The 26,448-nt window shown below is 41.7% G+C and overlaps 1 protein-coding gene across 3 annotated transcripts in view; it reads right to left on the bottom strand.

The window, feature by feature from the left end:
• Positions 1–81: 81 nt before the first annotated feature.
• The window catches only part of ACO1 (aconitase 1), a 42,296-nt gene continuing 15,929 nt past the window's right edge, over positions 82–26,448 (bottom strand). For all 3 annotated transcript variants that reach the window (XM_025205739.1, XM_025205740.1, XM_025205741.1), the window contains 18 exons: positions 25,900–26,037; positions 23,858–23,927; positions 23,569–23,752; positions 21,094–21,233; positions 19,583–19,754; positions 18,930–19,030; positions 17,732–17,848; positions 16,193–16,352; positions 13,863–13,998; positions 13,112–13,196; positions 11,670–11,826; positions 11,052–11,176; positions 10,819–10,923; positions 9,932–10,074; positions 7,994–8,141; positions 5,756–5,878; positions 3,501–3,686; positions 82–1,281 (listed from right to left, as the gene is read on the bottom strand). In XM_025205739.1, coding sequence (XP_025061524.1) covers positions 1,168–1,281; positions 3,501–3,686; positions 5,756–5,878; positions 7,994–8,141; positions 9,932–10,074; positions 10,819–10,923; positions 11,052–11,176; positions 11,670–11,826; positions 13,112–13,196; positions 13,863–13,998; positions 16,193–16,352; positions 17,732–17,848; positions 18,930–19,030; positions 19,583–19,754; positions 21,094–21,233; positions 23,569–23,752; positions 23,858–23,927; positions 25,900–26,037 — 2,404 coding nt within the window. In that variant the 3' untranslated portion in view covers positions 82–1,167. The remainder of the gene's footprint in view (positions 1,282–3,500; positions 3,687–5,755; positions 5,879–7,993; positions 8,142–9,931; positions 10,075–10,818; positions 10,924–11,051; positions 11,177–11,669; positions 11,827–13,111; positions 13,197–13,862; positions 13,999–16,192; positions 16,353–17,731; positions 17,849–18,929; positions 19,031–19,582; positions 19,755–21,093; positions 21,234–23,568; positions 23,753–23,857; positions 23,928–25,899; positions 26,038–26,448) is intronic.

Raw genomic sequence — 26,448 nt, 5'->3', positions numbered from 1 at the left:
CAAACATATCCCCATAACAGGTTCAAGCTGTTAGTTTGTTCAGAGACTTGGACACTACGCAAAGAAATCCATGGCAACTTATTTTTGAAAATAGATTTAATTTCATTAGTTAGAAATGTTTTCCTGCCCCCTTCCCTGCCCCACAAAAGAGACCCACACTTTCATAAAAGCTTGTGCTCAGACTTTAAAAGGAACAAAGTTCACATTTTTTTGTAATTCATAACAGCTAAGCCATTTAATACATTTCAGCATTAGACTCCAAGGGATTCCGGCCAACTTCTGTAAAAGCAAGAAAAAGCAAGTCAGGGTTTGATGCTTAGTCCAAAATCAGAAAAGGAGAAAACCCCCAGTTTGCACTGTCAGTTAATTTCTGGAACACTGAAAGAAGCTGTTTGGTGACAGAGTCTAACCCTAAATGGACTGAGTATACAAATCAGCAATCAATACTTAACAGATCCACAGATTCCAGCACTGTTTTTGAATTAACCTCCATATACTAGAACAGTTCATCAGTCCAGCCACCATACAAAACAATAATAATAAGAAATTTAACTGGGGAAGATAAGAGGATTTTTAATGTCAAGAAACTGGATACCTAAGGCCACATTCACATGTGGTGTGGACATTTGATTCCCCAGGGACAATTAGCAAAGGTGTATGGTGTGCTGCTACTTGTTGTCCCTGGGGAATGTCCATGGCACACATGCTCTGGCACGTGGCAGGCTCCTGTGGGGGTAGTACAGGAGGCAGTCTTACCTGGGGGCCTCCCAGGGCTGCAGCAGCGGTGATTCTGCCACATGAAGCCTGGCCAGCACCTGCAGTGTGGCTCTGTGTAGCCCAGCTCCACTTTTGACTGGCGCTCACTGCCCCTTCATGTGCCACTCCGCTTTTCTACTCCATGGGTTTTTTTGACCCCTGGATATCCAGGGGTCAAAAAACCCTCTGTGCTGCTCCCTTGCAGCATGGAGAACAACTGAATGTGGGGTATGTGGTGCCGCAGATGTGTTTGCGGCACCACATACTGCACAGCCGCGTTCGTCTGGACGTGGCCTAAGAGTGTAAATGAGCTCCTTGATAATATAATCCACAAGGAGACCATTTCAGTTTAGGCTTCTAAAGTTGTGATTATGAGGCTTCTATCTGGATGTGTGCTCAGTGTTGCTTTGATTAGGTTGCCATTTTGCGAATCATGTAGTTCAGAATGCCGCCATTGTGGAAATAAGTGAGTTCCACATCAGTGTCGAATCTCATGATGGTTTGAAAGGTTTTCCCAGTATCCAGCTGTAGGAGTAAAAAAAACCCCAAAACAATAAAATACAGGTCATGCTAAGAGAGGACAACATGCAAGTTCCAAATGCAATGTATGTTATTTGATAGCTTGATTAACAGGTCAGAAAACCAGAGTCCAGAAACCATAGTTCAGGTTATAGAAAGTAATGGTAACAGACAACCTTCTATTAGGGGGAACCTCTGCAGATTGCCCCAAGCTAGCATATACACTCTCTTCTTTCTAGAACAGGCAAATGCAGCAATTTGTAGAGCTCTAACAGCTATCTAGACAATAAGGTTAAAAAAGCAAACAAGGGTTCATGTGAAGTTTGAAGCTTTATTTGAGCAACAAGAAACATTAGGAAAGAAGCAGTCAATGTGCAGCTATTAAAGTGCCACAGGAACAGGTATTCTGATTATTGGTCCATGTAGTCCAGTATCATGTGTTTGCCCAGAACCAGATGCTTCAAAAGAACATGGATCCCTCATAATGGCCAGGTAAAAGGGATCATGTAGGACTTCTGCCTTGGTACATGAAAGGTTACACATTCCCTAAAGGTAGATATCCTTGACTATGGAAGGGAAACAGCCCCAGCTATTTTAAAAAAAATACCTTTAATACCAAGATTTTAGTTTATTTTTATTCTAAATTTATTATTCTATTTTTTAAACCAAGCACTGATTTGTGTTTCTGTTACTGGCTATTAGAGAAAAATCTTACCTCTCCACTTTCTCGATCAATAAGAATTTCCAGGAGCTATGCACACAATCTATACAGTTTTGTCAGTTTATTAAATGATTCACTGGCAGCAGAAGTTCCTTCATCTTAAGAGGATTTAGAAATTTGACCAGAACGGGAACAACTGATTGCTACTATTTGTATTGTGGTAGTGTGCAGTATCTCATCATGCTAGCTGCTATACAGACTGCCTCAATGAGGCATGTATAGAATCATAGAAAATGAGGGTGACCACCCCCAACTAGATCATCCCAGCCAAGGCTCTGTACAGTCAGGACTTAAAAATCTCCAAGGATGGAGAGTCCACAACCTCGCTGGGTAACCTGCGCAACTGCTTCACCACCCTCCTAGTGAGAAAGTTCTTCCTAATATCTATATCTAACCAGTATAAACTGATTTAAAATGTGAGTAGGCCAAATCTGACTCTCTATACCAGTGTAAACCAGGGCTCTCTGTTAAATATCATCACTTTTGCAAGGGATAACTAGTAATGAGAAGTCAAGGCAGATATTCAAAGACATATGTAAGCAACAGCCTTCTCCTACATTCAGCATCTTTAGTTTATTCAGATTTCCTGCCTGGCAGGTGCATCAGGGTGCAAACACACATCGCTTTAGTGCTGCCATAACTGTTTTTCCTTTTACCACCATAAACATTAATGAAGATCTATACCATTTGTCATACCATCAATGCCAAAATTGGTGGCTGTGAGAAGAGCAGATAACAGCTTCTGCTGCTTTATTGTGGCAGATGTCTGTTAGCTTTATGGCAGGAGAGCACAGTCAGCTCAGAGCTGCCCTTCCTCTCCAGTGGCCATGGGCAGGTGCTCACAGTGCTTGAGGGGCCCAGTCCTGCAACTGCAGGAATCCCCACACAGGTTTGGGCACCTGCCCAGCTTTTCCCTCTTAAAGAGATGCACGCTAGGCAATTTCTCTGGCATGCCTCTGCGAGCAAGGAACATATCATCCATTGTTCCTTAGGACTGGGCCCCAGCCCAATATGGAAACAGCAGGCAACGTGCTTTTTCCCAGTCAAGTGGATTAACTGTGCTGGGACAGATCCTGCCACAGCTGATACATTTCATTTGACAGCACCTGTTTATACCATTGGAGCCCATTAGGAATGGCTGGACATCACCTAGACTGTGTTAAGTGGTTCCCAATCATTACTTTCTCATTTATTTGGTTATAATGCATTTACGTGTTTCCAAATTAGCTGTACATTACTGAGATCTCAGCATGACTACTGCGATTCATTGCTGGAGAAAGGGGCGGGGAGGATTAAATCAAACTCAGGATATTGAGGGAATTCATCAATCCTTAAGCTATGTTCCCCACAGTTCTAAGCATGTTCATTTTATCTCTTGCCATGCTACAGTCCTGTAACAATGTATGCTTACTACCATACCTGTGACTAGACCAAAAATGCTATTATGCAGAACTTCTAATTTGTTAACTGCTTTTGAAAATCTGATCCATAGTATCTCATTTACCTTGATCTGGACATTCATCCTTGGTTTGAGTTCTTCAGGAATGACGATTGTGTAGCGTTCCCGTCCAGTGAGGCCTAGAGTCCCAGCATTCTCCCCAGGCAGGTATTGCAAGGGAATCACCCCCATTCCTACTAAGTTACTGCGATGAATTCGCTCGTAGCTCTCAGCAATGACAGCTTTGATGCCCTGGGAAAATCAAACAGATTCACTGCACTTACATTTTGAATGATCTCTTGAGTGGAGGAAACACGCATCCAACCAAAATGTATCCTCTTGCTGTACTACAATTATAGACCAATAGTCTAACAAAGATATCAAGCTTCCTACACAAATGCAGGGGCCTCCCTGATTTTCAGTGCTCAGCACTCTCTGAAAACTGGATCCTTTTAGAGGAGTCCCCAAGCAGGGAAGCATTAGTCATTTGAAAGTCTAACCTTTGTTGACATTTATTTTTTTTTATTCCCAAGGGCAGCATTAGGGAGGGGCTGGGGGGCGTGCTATAGTCACCCCAAAATTTGCCTTAGCACCACCCCAGCCCTGCCTCCCCCCCCGCAGGCCAATGCTGCCTGCCCACAACCCGCAGAGGCTCAGCCCCCACACCAGGAAGAGGCTGGCGCTGCCCCTGCCCAAGACAAAGAACAGAAGCATGTACCTGTGCAGCCTGAGTAAGCTTTCACTGCAATGAGTGCCTATGCTAAGGATTTGTTTCAATATTGTGTCTCATAGCCATTTTCTAGATGCCCATACAGAAACAAAGACCAGGCAGACAAAACACCAACCTCTGCATCAGTGGTAGGAGTTTCTAGACTATATTTAATCACAATATTGAACAATGCAATAAAAGGTATACTTAAAATAGCCCAAATTCAAGTACAAACTTTCACTTAAGTCCAGACCCTCAGAAAGGACCTGGACAAGCAGAAGGATGATGCACAGATAAGCAGAAGTTCCATTATACTTTCAGGAAAGAAGTTAAGAGCAAAATTTATTTTTCATTTACTAAAATGGCAGTAGATTCCCTTTACAAAATGTGTATTGCAGTAGTATCCAGGAGCCCTTTGTATATGGCGCTGGACAAACACAGAATGAAACTAGTCCCCATCTCAAAGAATGGTAAATATACTGTGGCATTATTGCAGTCCTATCTTCCAACCCTCCTAGAAAGTACTGAAGGTAATGCTAGAGGGGTGATAACAAAGGCCAGAAAGTCCCTGGGCCAGATAACAAAGGGCCAGATGACAACCCACAATGTGGCTGCACATATCTTCCTCCTCCAGCTCTTCTTATACTACATATAAGACTGAATTTATCCAGAACCAATGAACAGATAAACAAACAAAATATCTAGCCACAGTTTCGTTAATGAATGATCCACATAAACCCTATTGGCTATGAAGTCATTCCTTGTTCCTAAGCTGCTGAGGAGTCTGCAAATAATCAATAGTCTAAAAACTGATCATAATGTGAAGCACTACTGGTTAACTTTCATTAGAATTCATGACAGGCATTACACTTTAACTTCAAAAGCAGGCAGACAAAACACCAACGTCTGCATGATTAGCAGGAGTTCCTAGACAAAAATCATGCATTTTCCTGCGAGAAAAATATTCTCAGATACCTATCATCAATTATCTGAACACCACACTCAAACTGCAAATCCTGGCACTTTCATTTATTCAAACGTACTTGCATAAGCTTGTCTCTTACTAATCACACTACAGCCTTAGGCCCTTTTCAAAAGGGCAGTCTTGTGTAGCAACGTAACGATTGCAAAATATAACACTACCTATAGAACACAACAGTTCTTAGTACGTCTGATGAGTTAATTTTTAATTTGCTTTTCCAGCACAGATCTTAATATGGGCTAAGTCACCGTTGAACTTAAAAAAACAAACAAACAACACCCAGCAGGAGGTTCTGATATAAATGTAACTCTTGTTCTTAAATGCCACTTAGTTTATCCATAGGAAGCCACAACAGGCAAATATGATCTTTAAATTCACAGTGTTTATGGTTAGAGTCTTCTCGCCATATATGTCTGGGTGCCATATCCCATTTAAAATGGATGCATGAAAAAAACATGGTATGAATATTTCTTGGAGAAACTTAGACACCTAAATGAAGTGGGGAATGTGTGCACTAGGGTGCTACTCTTAAGCTACTCAGGAATTTGTCAAAAATGGGTACCCATACCACCCTCCCAAACATTCCTGGCTTCTCTCCTCCTCACTCTCCCTTAAAGATTAGCTACTCACCAGCAGGAAAGGTCCCTTTGCTGCCCAGTCCCGAGAGCTTCCTGAGCCATATTCCTTACCAGTCAGCACGATGAGGGGCTGGCCAGCCTGCATGTACCTCTCAGCAGCATCAAACACATCAAGCTGGAAAGAGAAGACCAGGCACACTGCAAACCTGGTGGAGAAATCCAACTACACAGAGGTAAGAGGGACCAAAAAAACACTGCCACAAGGGGGCTCTAGCTCCTCACTTCACACCAGTACTGTTTCATTCCATGTTCTCCATGATCAAAAGCAAATGGCTAACATCATGCAGCAAGGGAGTGAGACATAAGCTACAATCAGTCCACTCTGTTCAGATAATAACTAGAGACACTGATGTAGTTACACAAGACTGATTCAGAAAGTAACAGCGCTTTCACAACAAAACCACTGTATGCACCATGAGTGGGAAGCTACACAGCAGCAGTAAAAACTGATAGCAGTAGCATCAAATGCACCCATTATTTAGCACTGTGTAGAGAAGTCATATAGTTCATTAAGTGATCATGGCACACAAAATGGTTTTATTTCAAAATTACCATTACGTTTTTAAACACCCTTGTAGATATTACCCACTCCCAAAGTTTTGTTCCTTTCAGGTCATATGAATGGGCATTATACCAACATTTTATTCCCAGAAAAATGACATGTCATCCAGCATTTACTGACAAGTTGTCTCCATGCCACTATCACTTTTTCCATATTCTCACAAGGGGTGACCAGAACAGGACAACAGATATTGTCTTTCATGGTGTATAAGTTGTGTTTTGAAGCCCAATTTTTGGATCTTAAAAATCACACTTGACTTATACATGATGCCACATCAAATAATTGGGCACGGAGCTGGATTCCGCTGGCGCAACCCCATCCCCTGGGCCTGGGTCACAGCAGTGCCGCTTGCAGGGGATGGGGGCACACCAGCCGAGTGCCAAGCCCGGCGCTGCTCACAGGGGATGGGACCAGGGCCGGGCTTGGCACTCGGCTGGTGCAGTCCCATCCCCTGTGAGTGGCGCTGGTGTGGCCCAGGCACCACTGCTCGCAAGGGATGGGGGTCGCACCAGCCAAGCACTGAACCCAGCCCCATGCCTGTCTCCCAAGAGCAGCACCAGGCTCAACGCCGCTCTAAGGGAACAGGGCTGAGCTCAGCACTCGACTGGGGATGCGCTGCTCACAGTGGACAGGGACAGGCTCAGCACTTGGCTGTTGTGGCCCAGAGCCCAGCCTCAACTTCTGTGCCTACGAAAATACTATCTTCCAAATCAGAAAGCTGAGGGTCGATCTATACACTGTGTCAACTTATACACTGTGAAATACAGCATGTTATGTAAAACCAGATTCTCCACTGGTCCTCTGTAAGTCCTGTTAAACATAGTCTTTGGCATACATTTGTTTGTAGTGCTACAAGTGCTGTATCACTCTGCAGCACTACAGAAGTGAGTTGTGTACACATTGTTCAGAGCTCCCTGGCTCGAGTGCATAGTCACTGAATATGTGTGCTCCTCTGCTCTGCCCCGCCCCCCCCTCACAAGCACCAGGTGAGGACATCTGCTGCTGCACTGCTGACCCATCAGTCCCTGGTGGGACATCAGCTGTTTCCAGGACCCCAACAGAATAGCAGTAGCCCTCCCTGATGCTGCTCCTACAGAGGCAGCAGCACCCATCCTGCCACAGCAGTGATGGCACTGGATTCCCTGAGCAGAGCTGCAGCTCCCCTAGTGCAGCAGCGAGCTCCATGACAGCTCACTGTGGTGAGCAAAGCTGTAACCTTAGGTCACAAGTGGGCTGCAGGGTTCCTCCCTGTGGGTTGTCAGGGAATTGGCTGCTTTGCCTCAACCTTCAAAAGGGATGGGGTGGGAGGGAGGAAAAGAAAGCCTTGTTGGATGCTGAGGGGTCACAGATCCTCTGTAGCACAAGTAACTGGATATATTACATTACATTTTGTGACACTACAAGACCTAGTGCTACAGAAGTTCCAGTTTCAAAACAGAAACATTTATGTGGTGCTGCAGGCCACATATAGCGCTGCAAATGTAATGTGTGTCCAAGGCCACAATTTCCAAAATAGCTGCCACCAGACAAATAATACAACTCAATAAACTTGCAGAAAAAGGAACTCCCCCACCCCCTTTAAACCCCAGCCATCCTAGATTTAAAGAACAGGCTACTATGCCAAACCCAGTCAAACTGTGGGAAGACAGCCAGCCCCACTTTACTCACAGTTTCCCCAGAAGGAAAGTGGATGGTCTGAGGTCCCTGTTTATTGATGAATTTGTTTAACAAGCGAATGTTGGCAAATGTTCCTCTGGCCATGACATCGTCATTACCTCTGCGCGAGCCGTAAGAGTTGAATTCTCTAGGAGTCAAACTTAAAAACAAACAAACAAAAAAACAGGTCCGTTTTTAAATCAAAGTACCTCCATACTTTAAAGTGATGAAAAGACCTTTTTCAGTTCAAATCCAGCCATGCTTAAATTTGGTTCAACAGCCCTCTCATCAGGCTCTTACAAGATTCTCATAAACACATTATGTCAGCAGCTCTCGACTATACATTAGTTATATTTTTCAGATTCTTTTCTAGCCAGTCTGTTTCAGAGCCTGTTCGCATAACCCAGAACCTGCCTAGAATAGCTGTCAAAACAAAACACTGTTAGTCCCACCACAATGACAATAGGATTGCAGTCAACATTTATTAGATTCACAGCCACAAAAACCAATAGAAACCACTTCAGATTCCCCATTATTCAAAAAGTTCCCAATGAATATAAATACTGCAACAACCAGAGATCCTATAGTTCTGATCATGTATATAGTGCCTTGCACAAAGACGGTCCCTGTCTAGAGTGCTTAGTCTTGGTCAGTGGTGCTCAACCTTTTGGCCTCATGGGCTGGGTACATGGTGCAGCACCTGTTCACAGGCCAGATTTGTTGGACTGGTGTTTGGATCAGGACCTGTGCACCAAGATCCCACCTTCTGTTACACCTGGATCCAACCTTGTGCAACCTGGATTGGGCCCCACTTGCCCAGATCTCACTATGTACTGCCTAACTGGAGCCCCATGCACCAGATCTAGCCTCACACCCCTGGATCCCATCTTATACTTCCCAAATCAGGCCCTGAGCACTCAGATCCCACCTTGTGTTGCCCTTGCCTCATGCACCCACTTTAACATGTGGGTCCACACTATCTAGCCCACAGGACTTCCTACAGGTCCAAAATTGGCATCAAGGGAGTGTCAGCACTGCCAATACTCTCCAACCACCAATTTTTTGACCCATGAGGAGCCCTGCTGGCTGGATGACATGGTGCCACGAGCTGTATCTGGTTCTTGGGCTGGGGGTTGAGCAATTCCTGGTCTAGGTTACTAGGCAAACAAACGGACACAAGGTATCTGTGAGGAAGAGTATTTGGAATCCTAATTTATCAAAAAAAGTGTAGGAATCACAGCTGAGCCCCAGCCCAACTATACATCCAAGACTACTTCCCAACCCAGCCTGTAACAGGTGTGTGGTACAGGGAGCTGCAGTTTGTACTGGGCTACTGCCAAAGTGTGGTTGAAACATGTTGCATTTATTACACAAGTTGAATGTGAGATTAATTAGATTTTAAACTGATTGACATCACTGGGACAAATGAAGCAAGACATTTGCCTTCAATGACCCATGTTACTTCAGTTAATTTTATTTACAAAATGACTGGATAAACTGTTACAAAAGCACAGTTAGGGTGTACTTCTGATTTTAAGAGACTTGGACCATTCTGAGAGAATGGAGGTAGACAGGGAACAAAGTTGCCACATTGCTTGTGAAGCAAAATGGGAAGCCATTCCCCTCTGGGTCATTATAACGTTAAGTCAACTCAAGACAAACAAAAAAAAGAATGGGAACTCATTTACAGCAGTATCACAAAAACAAGATGTTCTCAACAACATGCTTTGGTGACTTTATCAGTGCAGCTGCTGCAACTGGCAAAGATTGAAAATCTAAGCAGGAGCTTCTTTGGCTCAAAATGACCCATAAAGGAGAAGTCTTGTATTGCAAAGGAAGTGCATTTGAGACAAAAAACTTAGTTCTGCTAAAGCGTAAGAATGTGTTGCTGCTGCTTTTGATGGATCCAAGATGTGGCAAGGTTCTCTGGAAGGAGGAAACTTGACTTACCCTCTGCTGGTTAAGTAACGGGCAGCAGGGCTGTTCCTTGCTATATTCCCAGCTGGAGATATGTGGTCAGTTGTCACAGAATCTCCAAAATTTAGCAGGACATAGGCATCTACTATAGATTTAGGAGGGGAAGGCTCCAAAGTCTAGCAAGTAAAATGCAAAAGAACTCATCATAAAAGTAACCCAGGATTTCTTTAAATAATTGTAAAGAGAAGATGAAGAAGTGAAAATGACCAAGTATATCTTGCCTTTTTATGTATGCTTAGCTGCAAAAGATGGTTTCTTACAAACACCATTATTCCTCAGACATCCCCAGATCTGCACAGCATGGGACTGTTACAGATTTCTGATGACTGATTCTCCCTGTTCATATACTTGCTGTTCTTTCACTGTTCATACACTTGCTGTTAGAAAATACAGAATGCTTCCTAATTTCTGTACCTGAATAGTCAAATGTATTAATATCTAAATAAGACTGAGTTGAGTGCCTACCTCATCTCAGAGCAGTGAATTGTTTAAATAGCAAGCTTTTTACTTCTCTACTTTTATTTTCTTTGTTTTGGAGGGGGGAGACAGAATTTCCAAAACACAAGTCATTTAGGTTTCTTTGGAAAGTCCTTACCAAAAATTTAACTAAAAAAAGAAGTAAATAAAATAAAAAGGAAAGACCTAAGAGTGAAAAACCAAGCACATGGGTATAAGTCACAAGCATGTTGCTATGTTACAAAAAGTGTAAGCAGAATTACTCCAGACATACACAGACAGATTTATTCTAGGTTCACACTACAGTAATAGAACCAAAGCCCTGAATGCATGTTCAATGTCGTTATTTAGAGAAGTGAACAGAAAACTCTTTGGAAGGAAAAAAACCAAAACCCTGTACTTACCAGGTTTTCAAAGAAAGGGGGAGACTTTATATATGTAGACTTGGGATTCCAAGTATATAATTTATCTGATGGGGCATCTAAGGCATTCCAGGATTCATTTCCTGTCTGAAAAAGAGAAATCCCCATCCAATTATGTCTTTGGGCAAAACTTTTCTAAGTGAAACTTACATTAAGGTAGGGAAGCCTTCAACCATATCAAGTCAAACAACATATCGCACTAGGGATTAACTCACTTCTATTTTCTTGTAGACTTCCTTGAACATCCCAGGAATAACATACTGACGTTCAACAGCCTGGATCTCATCTCTTGTTGGCCAAATGTCTCTTAGAAAAATCTTATTTCCTTCTGCGTTTACTCCTGCAGGAAACCATGCATATATTACATTAAAAAATAGTTTGGTCAATATTTCCACATACACATTCCCACTTCTCTATAATCTAGTCACAGGAGCTCTGCTAGGCAGTATGAAGGTTTGATGTGGAATAGGCGCTCACACACTCCAGTGTGAAAAAAAACAGGATGCACTCCCAACTAGTATTTGTCAGCAGATGCTGCCACACAGACCTTCCAGCTCTGATGTGCCCCCATCTTGAACCTTCAAGACCCTAGTAGTTAATAAACCCAAGAAGAAACTTCCACAAGTTTAGAAGGTGCTGGTATTTGGGCTTCTCTCTCATGTACCTAGTAGCCATTACAGGTACAGGCTTTGCATCCTAATAGCAATTCACTGGCGTCTTCAGTGACCCATGCTGAAAAGGTGCTCACTCTGGACTCTGACATTAAGAATCTTAACATCAATTGATTTCACTTAGAAGAGGGAAGGGAGGAAAGAATCCCAGTGTCTTCTTACCCAAAGGTTCTTTCTCAAAGTCAATCCTTACGGTCCCTGCAATAGCATAAGCTATCACCAGTGGTGGTGAGGCTAGGTAATTGGCACGCGTATTGGGATGGACGCGACCCTCGAAATTCCTGTTTCCAGACAACACACCCACAGCTACGAGGTCTCCCTGCAAAACAGGCAAGAAAACATCAAAACAACAGTCTAAGAGGCTTCTTGCTCAAATGCATTTGGCAGGTGTATGTATGCATTTGGTATCAGAGTGATCATTTACATTCACATCACTTTTCTTTCCAAAGGATCCCTAAAGTAGCTTCCACAGAGAAATGGAAGCATGGAGCAGTTACTGACCCACTACTGGGAACCTGACTAGGGGACAAGATAGCTAGCTAGCAGAACAACACAACTTAGAACAGCACATAGCAGAGACCTAGTTAAATGGCATGAGGAAGGCCGAAAGATGGGATATGATTTGGAGAGCGGGCAAGTGAGAGTGCTTTTCCAAAAAGAACCAGGGCATCTTCTGTGATGCCATGTCCTCCGAACCTCTTCCTTATTTCTCATCTAGAACAGGGGTGGGCAACCTATGAACCATGGGCTAGATCCGGCCTGGAGTTATTTGATCCAGCCCATGGAGATGGGGAGTCAGCAGCGGGAAACTTTGGCTGCAGGTATCTCCCCATGTCACTGCAGGAAAAAGTGTCAGCAGCAGGTGGGTCACCTGCCCAGCAACCTGTCTCTGACAAACTGGGACATGCCAGCTTGCAGCCTAAATGAAGGTTGCTGATCAGCAATCTAAATGGTAGCATAGCTACCACCCTAGAGGAAAGGTGAAGATCAGAGGGAATCACAAGGACCATCTTTTCCCATGATACATTCTTCTGAAGAACAAACCAGATGATCAAAAATAGTCCTTTGTGACCTTAATATCTGCAATCTTCTTGAAGCACCTTGGTCTTCCTTGAAAGCTTCCAAATACTGAACTAACCCAAAAACATTTAGCACACAGAGATATGGCTACAAGCCAATCTCAATGCTGGTTACAGATAACGGTCAAATCAACCACTATATGTTACCTGAATAGCAGGTGCAAATATTGCTTTGGAGGTGCCTAACTTCACCCTATATAAATTGAGCTCTGTAGGTCTTCAATAAAACCATGTGTATTCGTGGCCTGATACCATTTGCTGCTCAGGAGTAAGGAAAAAGAAATATATTCTGACAAAAAAATAAATCATTGCTAAACCTTCCTTAAGTCAAGCAATTTTCAACCTCCTACCTGACCCAAGATCTCTACAGGGCATGAGAGCTTCCAGGCTCTCTCAAAATGAAAACCAAGTTTTGAAAAGTGGAGCAAGTAAGATTTTGGGGCACTCAAGTGAAATAAATGAATTGACTCTGGAAAAAAACTTCTGCTGTTACATGCTGCAGAAGATTAGATTGCAGCTGCCTACCTGAGTGATGGCTGCAACAACAGGCTCTGGTAGAGGTCCACTGTTCCCAATGCAGGTCATACACCCATAACCCACAACATCAAACCTACAGGTAGTGTTAAACATATTAGGCAATCATTAAACATAGTAGTTGATATCAATCACTGCATGGTAAAGCATATTATATGACAGTGAAGCTATGCCTATTTTGAGATGTGTTATGTTGCAGACAAAACTGAACGGTGTTACAAAAATGGTTCGTGTTCTATTACTAATACCATAAAAGAAAAAAAATCCATACTTTGCACATTTTTTAAATTGCATGCACATGTGCACCCAGTTGACATGCACAAAGAGACATATGTACATAATTATGCATACAGCTAGACACTAGTGCACACAATTGCAAATACTAGGCATCTATTTTTCAACCCTGAATAGGGAATGATGCCTTGCCTGTTGGTATCGAACAAGGACTTCTAGTACAGGAGTTTATGCATGATGCTATTTTAAAACAATTACATTTAAGAAACAAGGCATTCCATTACTTCAAGACGTCAAATCTTTGACAAAAGAATGAAAAAGAAGAGCCAGCTGTCAAAAAGGATAGGTGCTTAGCTGGTATAAGAGTCACCTGACTTAATGGTATTACATCAGCTTAGGCAAGTCCGGGCCCTCTGGGCTCAACTGCATCTTTTGTTACCTTATTACATCACTCATTTTTGCTTAAGAGTTATAAGCCCTGGGACTATAAAATGAAAATCCCTCTTACCCTAGTTGAGAAAGGTAAGGCATTACTCCACTGTCCCTCAGATAGTAAGTCACTACTCCACTTCCTGGGGACAAGCTAGTTTTAATGTATGGCTTGACAGTCAGACCAGCATTGACAGCTTTCTTCGCTAGCAATCCTGGAAAACACAAAGGACATCCATAATTATTCTTAAAAATGGCACCCTCCAGGAAAGAAAGAAACAGGGCCGGCAGCATGAACAGCTTAACTGAAAGATTCCATTTTCCCCACTGGTTGGTCTTTTCAGGCCCTAATTCAGAAAAAACACATGCATAAGTTCACTGATCTCCATGGAACAAGAGCAACAATAAGTCAATAAGATATGGATAGTTATATTCAAAGGTACATTTTGAAGCTTGGTTAGAATGAGGACAGACTGCAGATAAAATTTAGGCACCTAGATAATGCTGGAGCTATCTGTATGCATCAAAACAAGTGGCTTACAAACAACAGTGAAAAGGAGCCATATAACATTCCATATGACAGACTGGTGACCCAGGACTGAACTAAGTGCTGGCATTGGATCACAGGCCTCAAATGCAGATGCATTTGCCAACAGGAAATCTAGCCCCTTGGCACAAGCAAGTACTCTTACAACTTGTTGGTTATTTAAGGAGCATTTTGTTGCTATTTTAACAAGCAACCATTCATAACAGTGTATAACCATCTTTAGGATATGGGCCACATTAACAGAAATGATCCTGACTATCACTGGGTATTTATGTCTTTTAAACAATTTCTCTGAATCCAGGTGAAATCAGTGGTCTTGGTAGTAAAGGACTTTGAAGGCTGCAGCCTTCCATTCATGGATACCACACAGCATGGATACCATAGCAACTATACAGATTTTAAACCACAGTACCCACGGCCATGGTGGCCTGAAGTTCAAAGCACTTAAATAAAAGGTTCAACTTGCACAGGTGCTGAACACACAGTTTCTAGGGAAGTAAATGTGAATTGTAGGTATACAGTCAAACCAGACATTTTTAGGTGACCATACAATGATTGAGCCTCACCCAGTTCAAGAATATTAATGTCTAGTGAATTACACATAAAAGACCTTACATGACTAGAACACGAAAGGCTGCCAAATTGGACACTCAGAAAAATGTCAGCAAATGCCAGAATTCAGGTAACCTGGGCACCTTAGTTCAGGATCCCTGCACATGTATTATAACACAATTCAGAAATGCATAATGAGGCCCCTGCTGCCACCCCTCCAGAGCATCAAGCCATACTCAGTTTCCAGAAAGGATGGTGCAAACTCAGTGAGCAGCTATTATGCGTGCCATCTTCTTGTTGCTTAATACATGATCCCACATTTTATTTTGTACATACTAGTCAAACCCCACTTTGAAGGCAGAATTCTAAACTATCCTGTTGGCTTTTCTGTGATGTTGACCACCACTGTAATGGAGGGTTTCACAGAGATATGGATTTATCATAACATCATGCCTTTGTTTGGAGGATGGGGGAGGGAGGGGAGTATTTGCTTCCTCTTTCAAATGGGGACAAAGCATAAAGGGTGTTGGGAGACATGTGGAGATGCTGCTCCAACTTGCTGTAATTACCCAGGGCCCATGTAAAGACACCAAAGGAGATTAAGGGGGTCCATTTACTTTAGGTGCCCAATTTGAAACACTTTGGACCTGATTTTTCTAAGTACTACAAACAACTATGTAATATGAAAGTTCAAGCCCAGGTTCAAATGACTTAAATGACAGCCACTGAGTGTTCAACACTTCTGCCAATCGAACCCCAACCGAACACAGGGAAATGTTAGAAAACTTGATTATGGGCAGTTCAATCAGCTCAATAATATAAGCAATTGTTTGGCATTGTAACAAACCAGAAAGGGGAAAAAAACCCCCACTTAAAAGCTAAGTCACGTGCAAATGGCAAAAGGAGTTTAGCTATATTCTGCCCAATCCTGCAAGATAAACTTCCTGTCACAATCGAGCACACCTGCTCTGCATATATCAAATTCAGGGTCATCTTCCATTCGAGTACGTATGGTAATATTGGCCCTTACTTGCACCTACATCAATACTTAACACCTTGAGGTGTGGAACAAGTAATAATTAAGTTGATTTGCATTACAGGCTAGACAGAATGAGAAAAGGCAAATTAAACTGTTACCTAGAATTGCCAGGTAGAAACCTAAGTATTTTCCAGGATTCCTTTTTCTAACCTTAGACAGTAAATTCAGTGAGACTCCACTGACAAGAGAAAGATCCATTTGGCCTCATTTGTTAAGATGCAGAACTGAAGTCACAGAAATACTTCTACATGTAAAATAATCACACACTTACCAGCTCCTAGCATAACTGAGGGGTTGCTCGTATTAGTACAGCTGGTAATGGCTGCAATGACTACTGAACCATGGGTAATCTCAAAATCGGAGCCTTCATAAACAAACTTCACCCGGTCACTGTGATGTTTAGGGGCAATCTGGAATCCTTTGAATCCTTGCTAAAAGGGAAAGATCAAAGCCAAAAGAACACAGTTAGCCCAAATGTGTAAGCTGAGGTGTTGCAATAAACAGTCATTTGCAGGCCTTTTCAGTGTCAAGTGATGAGTATACTACAGTTCTTCCTCTATATACAGAGTCAAACATCAGCTCACGTTCTAAGTTCTTGGGGTCCCTAGGTCAGTCCTCAGTGACTCAACTAAGCTGCTTTGTTCTGCTGGGATTACTACTGCCCTCTCATCCCTAAATGATGAGAAAGAAAGGTGAGGTATTTTGCACAAGAGGACTGCACAGATTCAAGTTCTGAGTTCTGCAGTTTCTTGTGGAACCCAGATCAAACTGTACTTTAGTGCCTGCTGGGAAATAGGTACTCATCTATCATAATGCTCTCAGATATTCTGGCCATTATGTCCAAAATATAAGAACACTGTATGGTCACAAGTTTATGTTAAGACATGGCACAGTAGTCTAACAATTGATAGTTCAAAACAAAAAAAAATGAAGTGTGTCAGTCTCAAAATTTGGCTATGATAAGAGGCTTGAAAAAATACAGCAAACATCAATTTAGTTGGATTTGAAAAATGTAAGACAACAATTCATGGCTACTACCCAAAAAGTACAGGACATATGCATTTTAAATTCTTCATATAAATTCACTTTTAAAGGAAACAAGCCCAATTTGCAAAAGTTTAGATCTGGTTTCAGATCCAAAGTTTAAGGATGTTTGGGTTTTAGCAGTTAGGTTACAACCCAAGTCTAGTTTTTATTCACTGGTGCTTTTCATTGGATGGAACACAAAGACCCCCCTAAGTGTTTTTGATTTTGCTTCTTAAAAATAGGCACCTCTAGAAACCTGTAGGAAGTCCTAGTGATGGCAGCTCATGTAAACATACCCACACTAGTCAGTTTGGATACTGCTAGCTGTGTACTTATGGCAGCATGGGGTTCAAAGCCAAACTGGATAAACTGGAGCAACACTTGACAAATTACACCTCAGGCTGAGCCCTACGCTGCTGCAGCAATACAGTTACTTTACACATTGCTAATTTAAATTTTGCTCAGGTATATCTACAAAGGATGAATTATAGATGCATCCTTTTATTAGTCTACAATTAGCACAAGGGAGTTACTACTTCAGTACAGCAGTGGCTTCCCTAATGAGCCACCTACATTCCATGACCCACAATTTGAGAACCATTAGTTCTCAACTACTTATTCAATACAATTGTTTCCTAACCTACAAGTGAAAGTGCAGGAAATGTTCTCTCTCACAAAATAATTTGTCCCTTGTAGTGAATTGACCAATACATCATGTCAGTTAAATATCAGACAGCTTCTGAAAAAAACAGACATTTCAGTTTGTGGGGTGAAGCACACTTACCTTGGCTCCCAGGCAAGTCTCAAAGTCCTTCTTCATGTCTGACACGGCTACTTTGTCCTGAGGTCTTTTGGGTCCACTACAGCAAGGCACGACAGTATGGAGATCCAGCTCTACAACCTGGACAACAGGGGGAACAAAGAATCTCTCACCAAAGCACTAACATGAAGCAAAACAAAGGAAGAAATATTACTCTAAAGGACACTTGTATACATTGAAGAATTGGAGCAAGGCACATCAATAGGTTAAGGTAATATAGTTGGGGATGGTCCTGCTTTGAGCAGGGGGTTACACTAGATGAATTCCAACTTTAATTTTCTATCATTCTATGAATAGCTACCATTGACTTCAGAGGGGCTATTCAGTTTCTTACAAGTTTTAGTGCTGATACCATCCAAAGAAAGAGTTTAAGGGCAACTTTTCTCACAGCCATCTGAGGTGAGTTACAAGTTACAATATTGTTGGCTCCCAGGTAAAAAGGAGCCTAAAATGGCCTTGGCAATTTTGAGAATTTTGCCCCTCCATCTTGTCTTCAGAAGTCAACACACATCCGATTGCTAACATTGGGAAATACAGCACAAACATACTATACAGCACACAGGCAAACAATTTGTGATTCACCACTCATTAGCAGCATTAGGTTTAGGTAATCTTCTCTCTTATTACAAAATTTTAGAGATTGTCAAACCCAATTTAGCTCTGTTTCCACCCCCAACCCCCATGTTTCCTAATTATGAGGGTTGGTTCTTCCCTTCTTTAAATCCATAAAACCCTGGCTAATAAGTTCTCTCACAGTAAAGTGACAAGTCTGCTTTAGCAATGCCAACAATGAGGGGCTGTTGGTTTTTTATTGAGGTTTCTGTTAACAAACCAAGACCTTTCAGTTCCCGTTGCTTCTTGAATGATACAGCTTGTATTATTTAGTGTCACATACCCAGCTTCTTAAAAGCCTGGTCCTGGCTGACACAGCCATGGAATGGATAATTAACCATGCTACAAAAAGATGCAACTGGGGATGAGTCTATAAAGAAAGTTAACATGGAAAGTTAAAAAGTCAGGCTATATTTTTTCCTTGCATCTTTTGAAATCCACCTTTACAAGATCAAATAGAAATTAACAAATGTAAATAATATTGAAGGGGAAGGGCAAACTGGAGGAATAAAAGGGAGACTAGAGACTAAATATTGATCAGTCTACTAACCTGAGTGAAATCTGGATCTTGAGATGATCTACTGAAGTCTCTAAACATTCCCACCGCTTCAAGGTATGTCTTTATATGCTTAATTTTTTTTTCATCACGGCCTAAAGTGAAAGATATTATAAAATAAAAGGAAAAAAAAACAGTCAAACCAAAGAAATGCAGCAAGATTTTAAATAGGCAGAACAGGGCGTTTTGTAGGAAGGTTTTATTAGCAACAGCTTAACATACACCTAGCTGCTGTTTTACTAAAAAAGCAGGAAGACAGAATCTGCTAGATCACAGATTGTCTCAAACCTGGGTAGTTTATTTACACCCCAAGGTTTGAGTTGAGTTCTCAAAGATTTTTCAGCAGAAAATCTCTTATGCTGGAGTCCTTACAGGCATGATCTGACCAGCTGCCCAGTACCCGAGACAAAGAGTTGCATTTTTATAACATATCAAATAGTCCCTGTGCAGATAAGCAAACCTAAGAGGTTTATAAAGGTACTAGCACCAAAATGCATGCTGTTGTGGTTCCATTTTCAGCCCCTTTCTTACCCATGGTGAGCAAAAGAAATTCTTTTCAAGTCAACAGAATTATACCAGCAAACTGAGGTCTACATCTCCAAGGCTCAGTGCCAGTTGGTAATCACCTGGCTGCTCTTCATACTCACCCGTTTGGATCAGGTACCTGATGCTAACTTCATCTACTGGAAAGAAAGCAGCAGTTGCTCCATACTCTGGACACATGTTGGCAATGGTGGCTCGATCTGCAATGGACAGCTGGGCTACACCAGGCCCAAAAAACTCCACAAATTTACCCACAACGCCAACCTGGCGAAGGTGCTGTAATAACAATAACAAAATTGTTCAGCATCATGTCTGGTATTCGGTTTTTATAAGCCACAGAGCTAAGGTACAAGGTGCTGCTCTACACTAGTAACCCAGATTCTTTAACATTCTTTAACTAGACCAGAGTACCAAAAACCTTTACATCTCATCATTATCGAGGTCAAATATATAGGAAAATGTTAACACTCCTCTAGTAAAACAGGGGAATTGTCATTCTGAACCTCATTTTCCTCTTAGTTACACTGGATTTAATGTTGGTATAACTGCACTGGAATTAGTCCTAAATTACCCCAGCATAAGTGAGAAGAAAATGAAAACCAGCATCCTTCACTTTACAAAATTCACTTATCACCAAATGTCTCTGACAAAATTCTTAGATACAATCCAATTCCCTTAACTTCTTCAAAAGCAGAGACCCCATGTGCCACATGACCTTCTATGGAAAACAAACATAAAAGAATGAGAGTTGCTATACTGAGTGACCGTGACAGAAATAAAAGTAATCGGAGACGGCCCCTGTGCATAAATCAGCTGCCCTGGGAAGAATGAGTGCCACCAATTGCAAGATTTTTTGCTCCATGGACACGTGAACATTTGAAATCAGATAAAGATGGATGACATTTGGATGAACTCAGACAAAAGAGGGTAAAAATGTCAGATTTCCTAATCCTGCTTAGCATTTGGCTTTGGTGCCCCATGATGAGCTTGTGTACTAGATTTCTGAATTCCAGCTCAACGGAATCAGACCAAGTGACACTTAAATATTGCCACTAGCAGTGGTGCAAGGACTAAAAACCATTACGCTTATGCAATATGGGACTGATAAAGTTGTAAACCAAACCTTAACTTCAGTATTTTCTGACTTGCTTTCACATTCTCATTCCTAAATGTTAAAACCCCACTAATAAAGTAGGTTAAGTTATATTATGTTTAAAGATGGGCATCATTAAAACCCTCACTGTTACTCATTTATGCATCTTTTTCCATCACCCTAGTTCCCTCTCAACCTGTTATACATCTTGGATCAGGATTATAATTGGCTCAAAGAATGGCTCACTAAGGATATTAAAGCCAACAAGGGGCAAGCAGGATTGGACATTGATTCCACTGCCAGTGGTGCAATGGATTAGTAGGAAAGAGCAGACAAAGAGCTTGTGTAACTCAGGACCTTCACTGGATCTCAAGGAATGGAATCAATGTCGAATTCTCAGAGGGGGCTCCTAAGGCCACTCTAATGTTAAGACAATGCATGTAAGTACAAATGCCTGTGTTGCACTTTAGGATGCTACAAGAAATCTTCCTAAGCAGTGTCAAAAGTGGTACAGGTATTTACCTTGGTAACTGTGAGCACTATGTCAGTGGATGTTATGAGAGGTTGAGGATTTCCTTTCAGCTTGTAACCGATCACTTCAGGAAGCACCATGCTGATTGGCTGACCCAGCATCACAGCTTCTGCCTCAATGCCACCAACTCCTGAATCCAAAGACATTGCATGGTCAAAGGTTTAAAAAGGAAATAAATCTACTGAAATAATGTGGATGCAAATGAAGTTAAAATGCAAGAAGAAGTCAGTAGATAACAACGTGGAGCTAGAGGGCACTTATCAGACTGCTCCAGTTTGTTTTGCATGCCATTTAAACCTCTGTTTATAAAAGAGGGCCAAGTCCTCAAGGATTCATACCATCTTGAAACTGAACTGCATTTAAATGCAATTGCATTATGCTGCTGCTTGATCTGCCTACACAAGGATGAGTTGAGTTCAGCACTGTTAGCTAATCATGAGTGAACCCTGGACCCAGAAGATTTTTCCTCTTGCCTACATGTAACACCACTGAGGGCAACTTGTCCCAGTCTACACAGACCAGTCAGCAGTCTATCCGGCAACACAAATTTGTTTAAACACTGTGTAACCATTTCCTTGAAGTAGAGGCCATCATGACACAGTTCATCTTCCAAACAAAATTATTTGTACTGCAACATCACCTACCAGGCAGTTGTGGCTAAGGACCCCCATTGTGCAAGATGCTCTATAAATAAATGAATATTTTTCTTGTTCCAAACAGCTTACCATGCAAGTAAGAAAGATGGTCTGATACAGTGCTTTATAACCAAGCTAGCAGAAATTCCTATAAAACTATAAGAAAGCAATGTCTATAAAATATGAATACTGTAGCACTAGGTAATGTGGGCAACAAAACTTTACTTGTATGTTTGTGAACAGTTACATCATTGTAAAAATCTTTGGGGGAAGAAAATTTGTGCTGAGCACAATTTGATCCTGGAAAAAGTAGGGATTCTATTGCAATACAAATTATTAGAGTTATTGGAGCATTTCTTAGGCATTCTCTATACTAATTACATCATGACTTCAAATATTTTGGTTACATTTATATATTTGTGCTGCCAACATTGCAAAGCAGCTGTTGTCTGCCACTGCATGTACACATTTCTATCTGTTGCTTTGACAAGCATTATCTAAGCACAGAACATCAGTATTAGAGTGCCAATATCAAGCTGAGACATCTTGTACTTTACACCCTCTCATTAATGTTGGTTTAGAACCAGAAGCTCCAATCCAGAATTGCATTTATAGTTATCATGATTGGGCAAAACCTTAAGAGCAGTTAAGTGACTGAGGAGCTCTCTGTCTTTCAAAAAGGTGTTGGCTCCCAAGAGTGGAAGTCACCTCCGAAACTGAAAATTGGGGTTTTTGCCTATCATTTAGGTGCTTTTTTGGGGGGGAAAAAAGTACCCAGGAGAGTTTTCCTCATGCTTGTTTATACTCTAAAGAGAGAATATTAAAAAAAAGACCCCAAAAACTAAAAAAAAAAAAATAAACATAAAACATCCCACCACCTAGTGAATAAAAGCAATGTGATTTGTTGTTGGCTACTACTCTTTATCATTGGGTATAGAACGGGAGATTAAGTTAAAATGCGCTGAACCTATACAGTTATTTGAATTGGGAGAAAAAAGCAGAGGGAGGGGGAGCAGGGGAAGATCCATAGGGGGACGGGGGTGCAATGGCATGTACGCCCCCCCACCCCCCTTCAGTCACCCACACCACAGGAGCAATACCCAGGGGTTTTAAGTCCCTGAAGCAAGAATCCCTCCCCCCCCTTCATGCTCAGCATGTCACCCCCACACTGTTGCCACTCTGTCCAGCTGCCCCAAGGAGGGAAGCTTCAGAGCTGTCCCTGTCCACTCCAGCCAGACTCAGCCAGGGACAACCGCAGCAGCATGCAGGTCCCTTCTCCCTGCCCAGTCCCCCTAAAAGGCTGGGAACAGGCGCAGAGGAAGGGAACCTGCCTGTACTGCTGCTACTGCCCCTGCCTCTAGAGGAGCCTGGCTCCACCTGCAGGAGTGGCTCTGGAGTCAACTTCCCCACCCCCAGGTCATCTGGGGACAGTGGCAGCAGTGGGCAGGGGAGGAAGGGGGGAAATGGGAGGGGAGGGAATGTGCCCACTGAGGACAGAAGTGGAGGGAAGTGGGAGGGAAGTTCCTTACCTGCTTGAGGAACTTTTAAAAAATTTATTTTATTTTTAATGTCCCCAGCTGCTGCTCATGTGGCACTGTCTGCCTGCCCTGATGGGCCACCCTGCAGAGCTGGTTGCTGCTCTGGCATCACCACTTTTTGAAATCCTGGATCTTACCATGGAGAGGAAGTGCGGGGAGAAGCTTGTGATGCTTAATCTGTCTTTGTTTCAACACAATAGATTTTTTTCCTCCCCGGTTCAGCTGAGGTGCATTTTGCCAGTAACTCTAGTCATACTCAGTTAAATGGTACTCAAACATTCAATCCACTTACCCCAGCCAAGCACTCCCAAACCATCAATCATTGTAGTGTGTGAATCAGTGCCCACCACACTATCAGGATAATAGTACCCATTCTGATCGAACACCACTCTTGCCAAGTACTCTAAATTCACTTGGTGGATAATCCCCGAGCCTGGGGGAATAATCCTCATGTTGTGGAAAGCCTGGGAGCCCCACTGAAAAACAGGGAATAGAAACCCAAAATGTTGAATGCCCAAGAACAGTAAAAAGGTGTTAATTTATCCTTTCTTTGTACATGGAAACAAGATGTTTTCTTCTACCTTCAAGAACTCAAACCTCTCCTTGTTCCTTTCAAACTCCAGATCTTGATTCTTCTGTAAACTGTCTGTCCTGAAAATGAAAATAAAGATTATCAAGAGCTGCAGGTCTCCAACTGGATTTGGTGTGTGGTCCAGTGTGTGTGTTCACAAAAACAAAAGAGCCTTTGCATCTAACAATGTTGATCGTATTCATATGTTCTAATCTCACTGCTGTAGTGAGTGTGAGGCAACTGATGAAAGGGGTTTAACAAGTCAGTTAACACCTACAGTATGTTTCAGAATGTTAATGCTGTATCCAATGAAGGCATTAACTTGACTTAGTAAAGTCTACTCTGCATGTTAAAGCAAAGGAAAGTTTTTAAAATCTAAATTATAAGCAATCAGCACAACAGTGAAGAAAGCTGAAACATCAGCATCCCATAATTACGACTAAATATACATTATAACTGATTCAAAATGCAGACTACAGTACTTTTGAAACACACAAGAAGTCCCTAAGCTTCTTCTGAAAGGTTCCAAACTGAAGCTTTTTCCCTTGTTCTGAGAACCAACTTATACATTCCTGAATACTCCCAAAGAACTAAACAGTACAGCTGGTCAACATTTTTAAATACTTTACAAACAAACAAAAAACTCCATGAGCTTGAGACAAAAAAACATTAATTTCTAGTGAAAAAGAAATTTCCAGTGAAAATAAAAAGATTTAACAAATTTAAGAATTAGAATTGCTTCAGTTCTGATTTCACCCGAAAAAAAAAAGAATATTCTATCCTTCTGTCACAGGAAAATAAGTCATTTTCAAGGGGTTTAATAATAATACAGAAATTCAAATCAAAGGAAAAAAAAGAAAAAGAAAACAGGAGTTAGAAGTAGATCTTATTTATTTTAGTTTGATGCTTTTAAGAAATAAAAAATGGTCTTTGCAAAATATACTTGTGCAGAGACTTGACTTCTTTTATAAACGATTAAAAAAACATGATTTCATCTTGGAAATGTTCTTTATGTCAGAAAGTTTCCCTCTAATTTTGTCATTGTTTTTTTTTTCATTTAGGTAGCCAGGGCCACGAGATATTTCAATGTGCTAGTTGAATATGCTTGCAAGTATCTAAGGATAAGCTTTTTGTTGTTGAATTTGCTGAGGACAACCGATTCACAGTTTAACTTTATAGTCATAACAGATTGTATGCCGGCAGCACTATTACCCACACCAGTGGCTTGAGTCCTCTTATTTCTTGTTACACTCAGGCAAATATAACAAGGGTAAAATGAATTCAAGGCAGAAAGGAGCTAGTGAGAAGCATGAAAAAAGCTAAAAGACCAGCTAAGAGGACCTAGACTGTAGAGAAGCTTTTAAGGGTCCCCAAAACTGTAGGTAGATAGAGCTTTGTGTAGAGCCCCATTGATTTTGGAGAGGATCAGTGAAAGTGCAAACATTTGTCTCTATAGGGAGCTTATTGCAGGGTTGGAGATTATTGTAGGATCCCCTCTTCCTTCCTTCTATTGCCTCTTCCTTCCTTCCTTCCATTTTTGTAGGGTCAGCATGTTCTCCATGTTTCTTCTCTATGGCAGCAATGAACTAACTCCTCATTTTCAGTGCTGCACCATGAAGTCTACTACATTCTTGCATAAACAGGCTGAAATTGAGGCACCTTAGTTTATCCTCTATGTAAGACATAAGGGTAATAAAGGGTAAGGTGGGTGGTGGCAAGGAGTGTGACTTTCAAGCAATTATAGTTATCATGGAAAACTAGAAGAAAAAGTCACAGTATTTGACTGTGTCCTTTTAAAATTAACTTCAACCCAGACCAAGAGTTTATCAAAAAATCTGCTGCGAGGAAGAACAAGGTGGGGAGTGGGGAACACCCCCCCCCCCTTATTAAGATAGTTTAAATTAATATGCAGGCTCCATAATGTCTTGGACAGACCCTCAGCTGGTGTAATTCATTTTATCTCCACTAATTTCAGTGGAGCAATATTAGTGAACACCTGCTAGACCTGACTTCCTAGCAAGCACCAAAATAAGATCTGTTTCATTCCCTTACCTCCTGTTGAAGTCAACTTGGATGGAATGATCAATTACTAGGTCAGCAGGACAGATGGGATTGATTTTTTCAGGGTCTCCACCAAGCTTCTTCACAGCATCACGCATTGCAGCAAAGTCAACCACTGCAGGTACACCGCTAAAATGAGACAAGATTGAACAAACTGAAGTAACTAATTTGACACACAGAGCTGAAAACGCAAAACTCAATGGGGGCATAGAACTAGTGTAGCAGAAAGAGCACAGTTATAGTCAGGTTCACAAAAACTAGTTTTTGGATGCAGTGGCAGGGAAAGGATGGTTGTGTAATGTAGGGAGCAGATGGGGAGTCAGGATAACTGGTCCTGCCCAGAATTTCACGCAATCCTTCCTTCCTCCACTTTGTCTGTCTGGTCATCTTAGACTGGAAGGTACTGAGGACAGGGGCTGTTTCTTACTTGGTTTGCAAACAGTGACAAGCATAAGAGAACTCTAATCTTGATCAGAACTTTAAAGTGCTAACATACTGAAAACATTCAAACCTTTGCCCAAGCTGACAAAAAAAGGATCT

The sequence above is a fragment of the Alligator sinensis genome, unplaced genomic scaffold, assembly GCF_000455745.1.
Source record: "Alligator sinensis unplaced genomic scaffold, ASM45574v1 scaffold649_1, whole genome shotgun sequence".
NCBI lineage: Eukaryota > Metazoa > Chordata > Crocodylia > Alligatoridae > Alligator > Alligator sinensis.
Note: the sequence above shows the minus strand (reverse complement) of the source record. Positions and strands in the feature narration are given on the sequence as shown.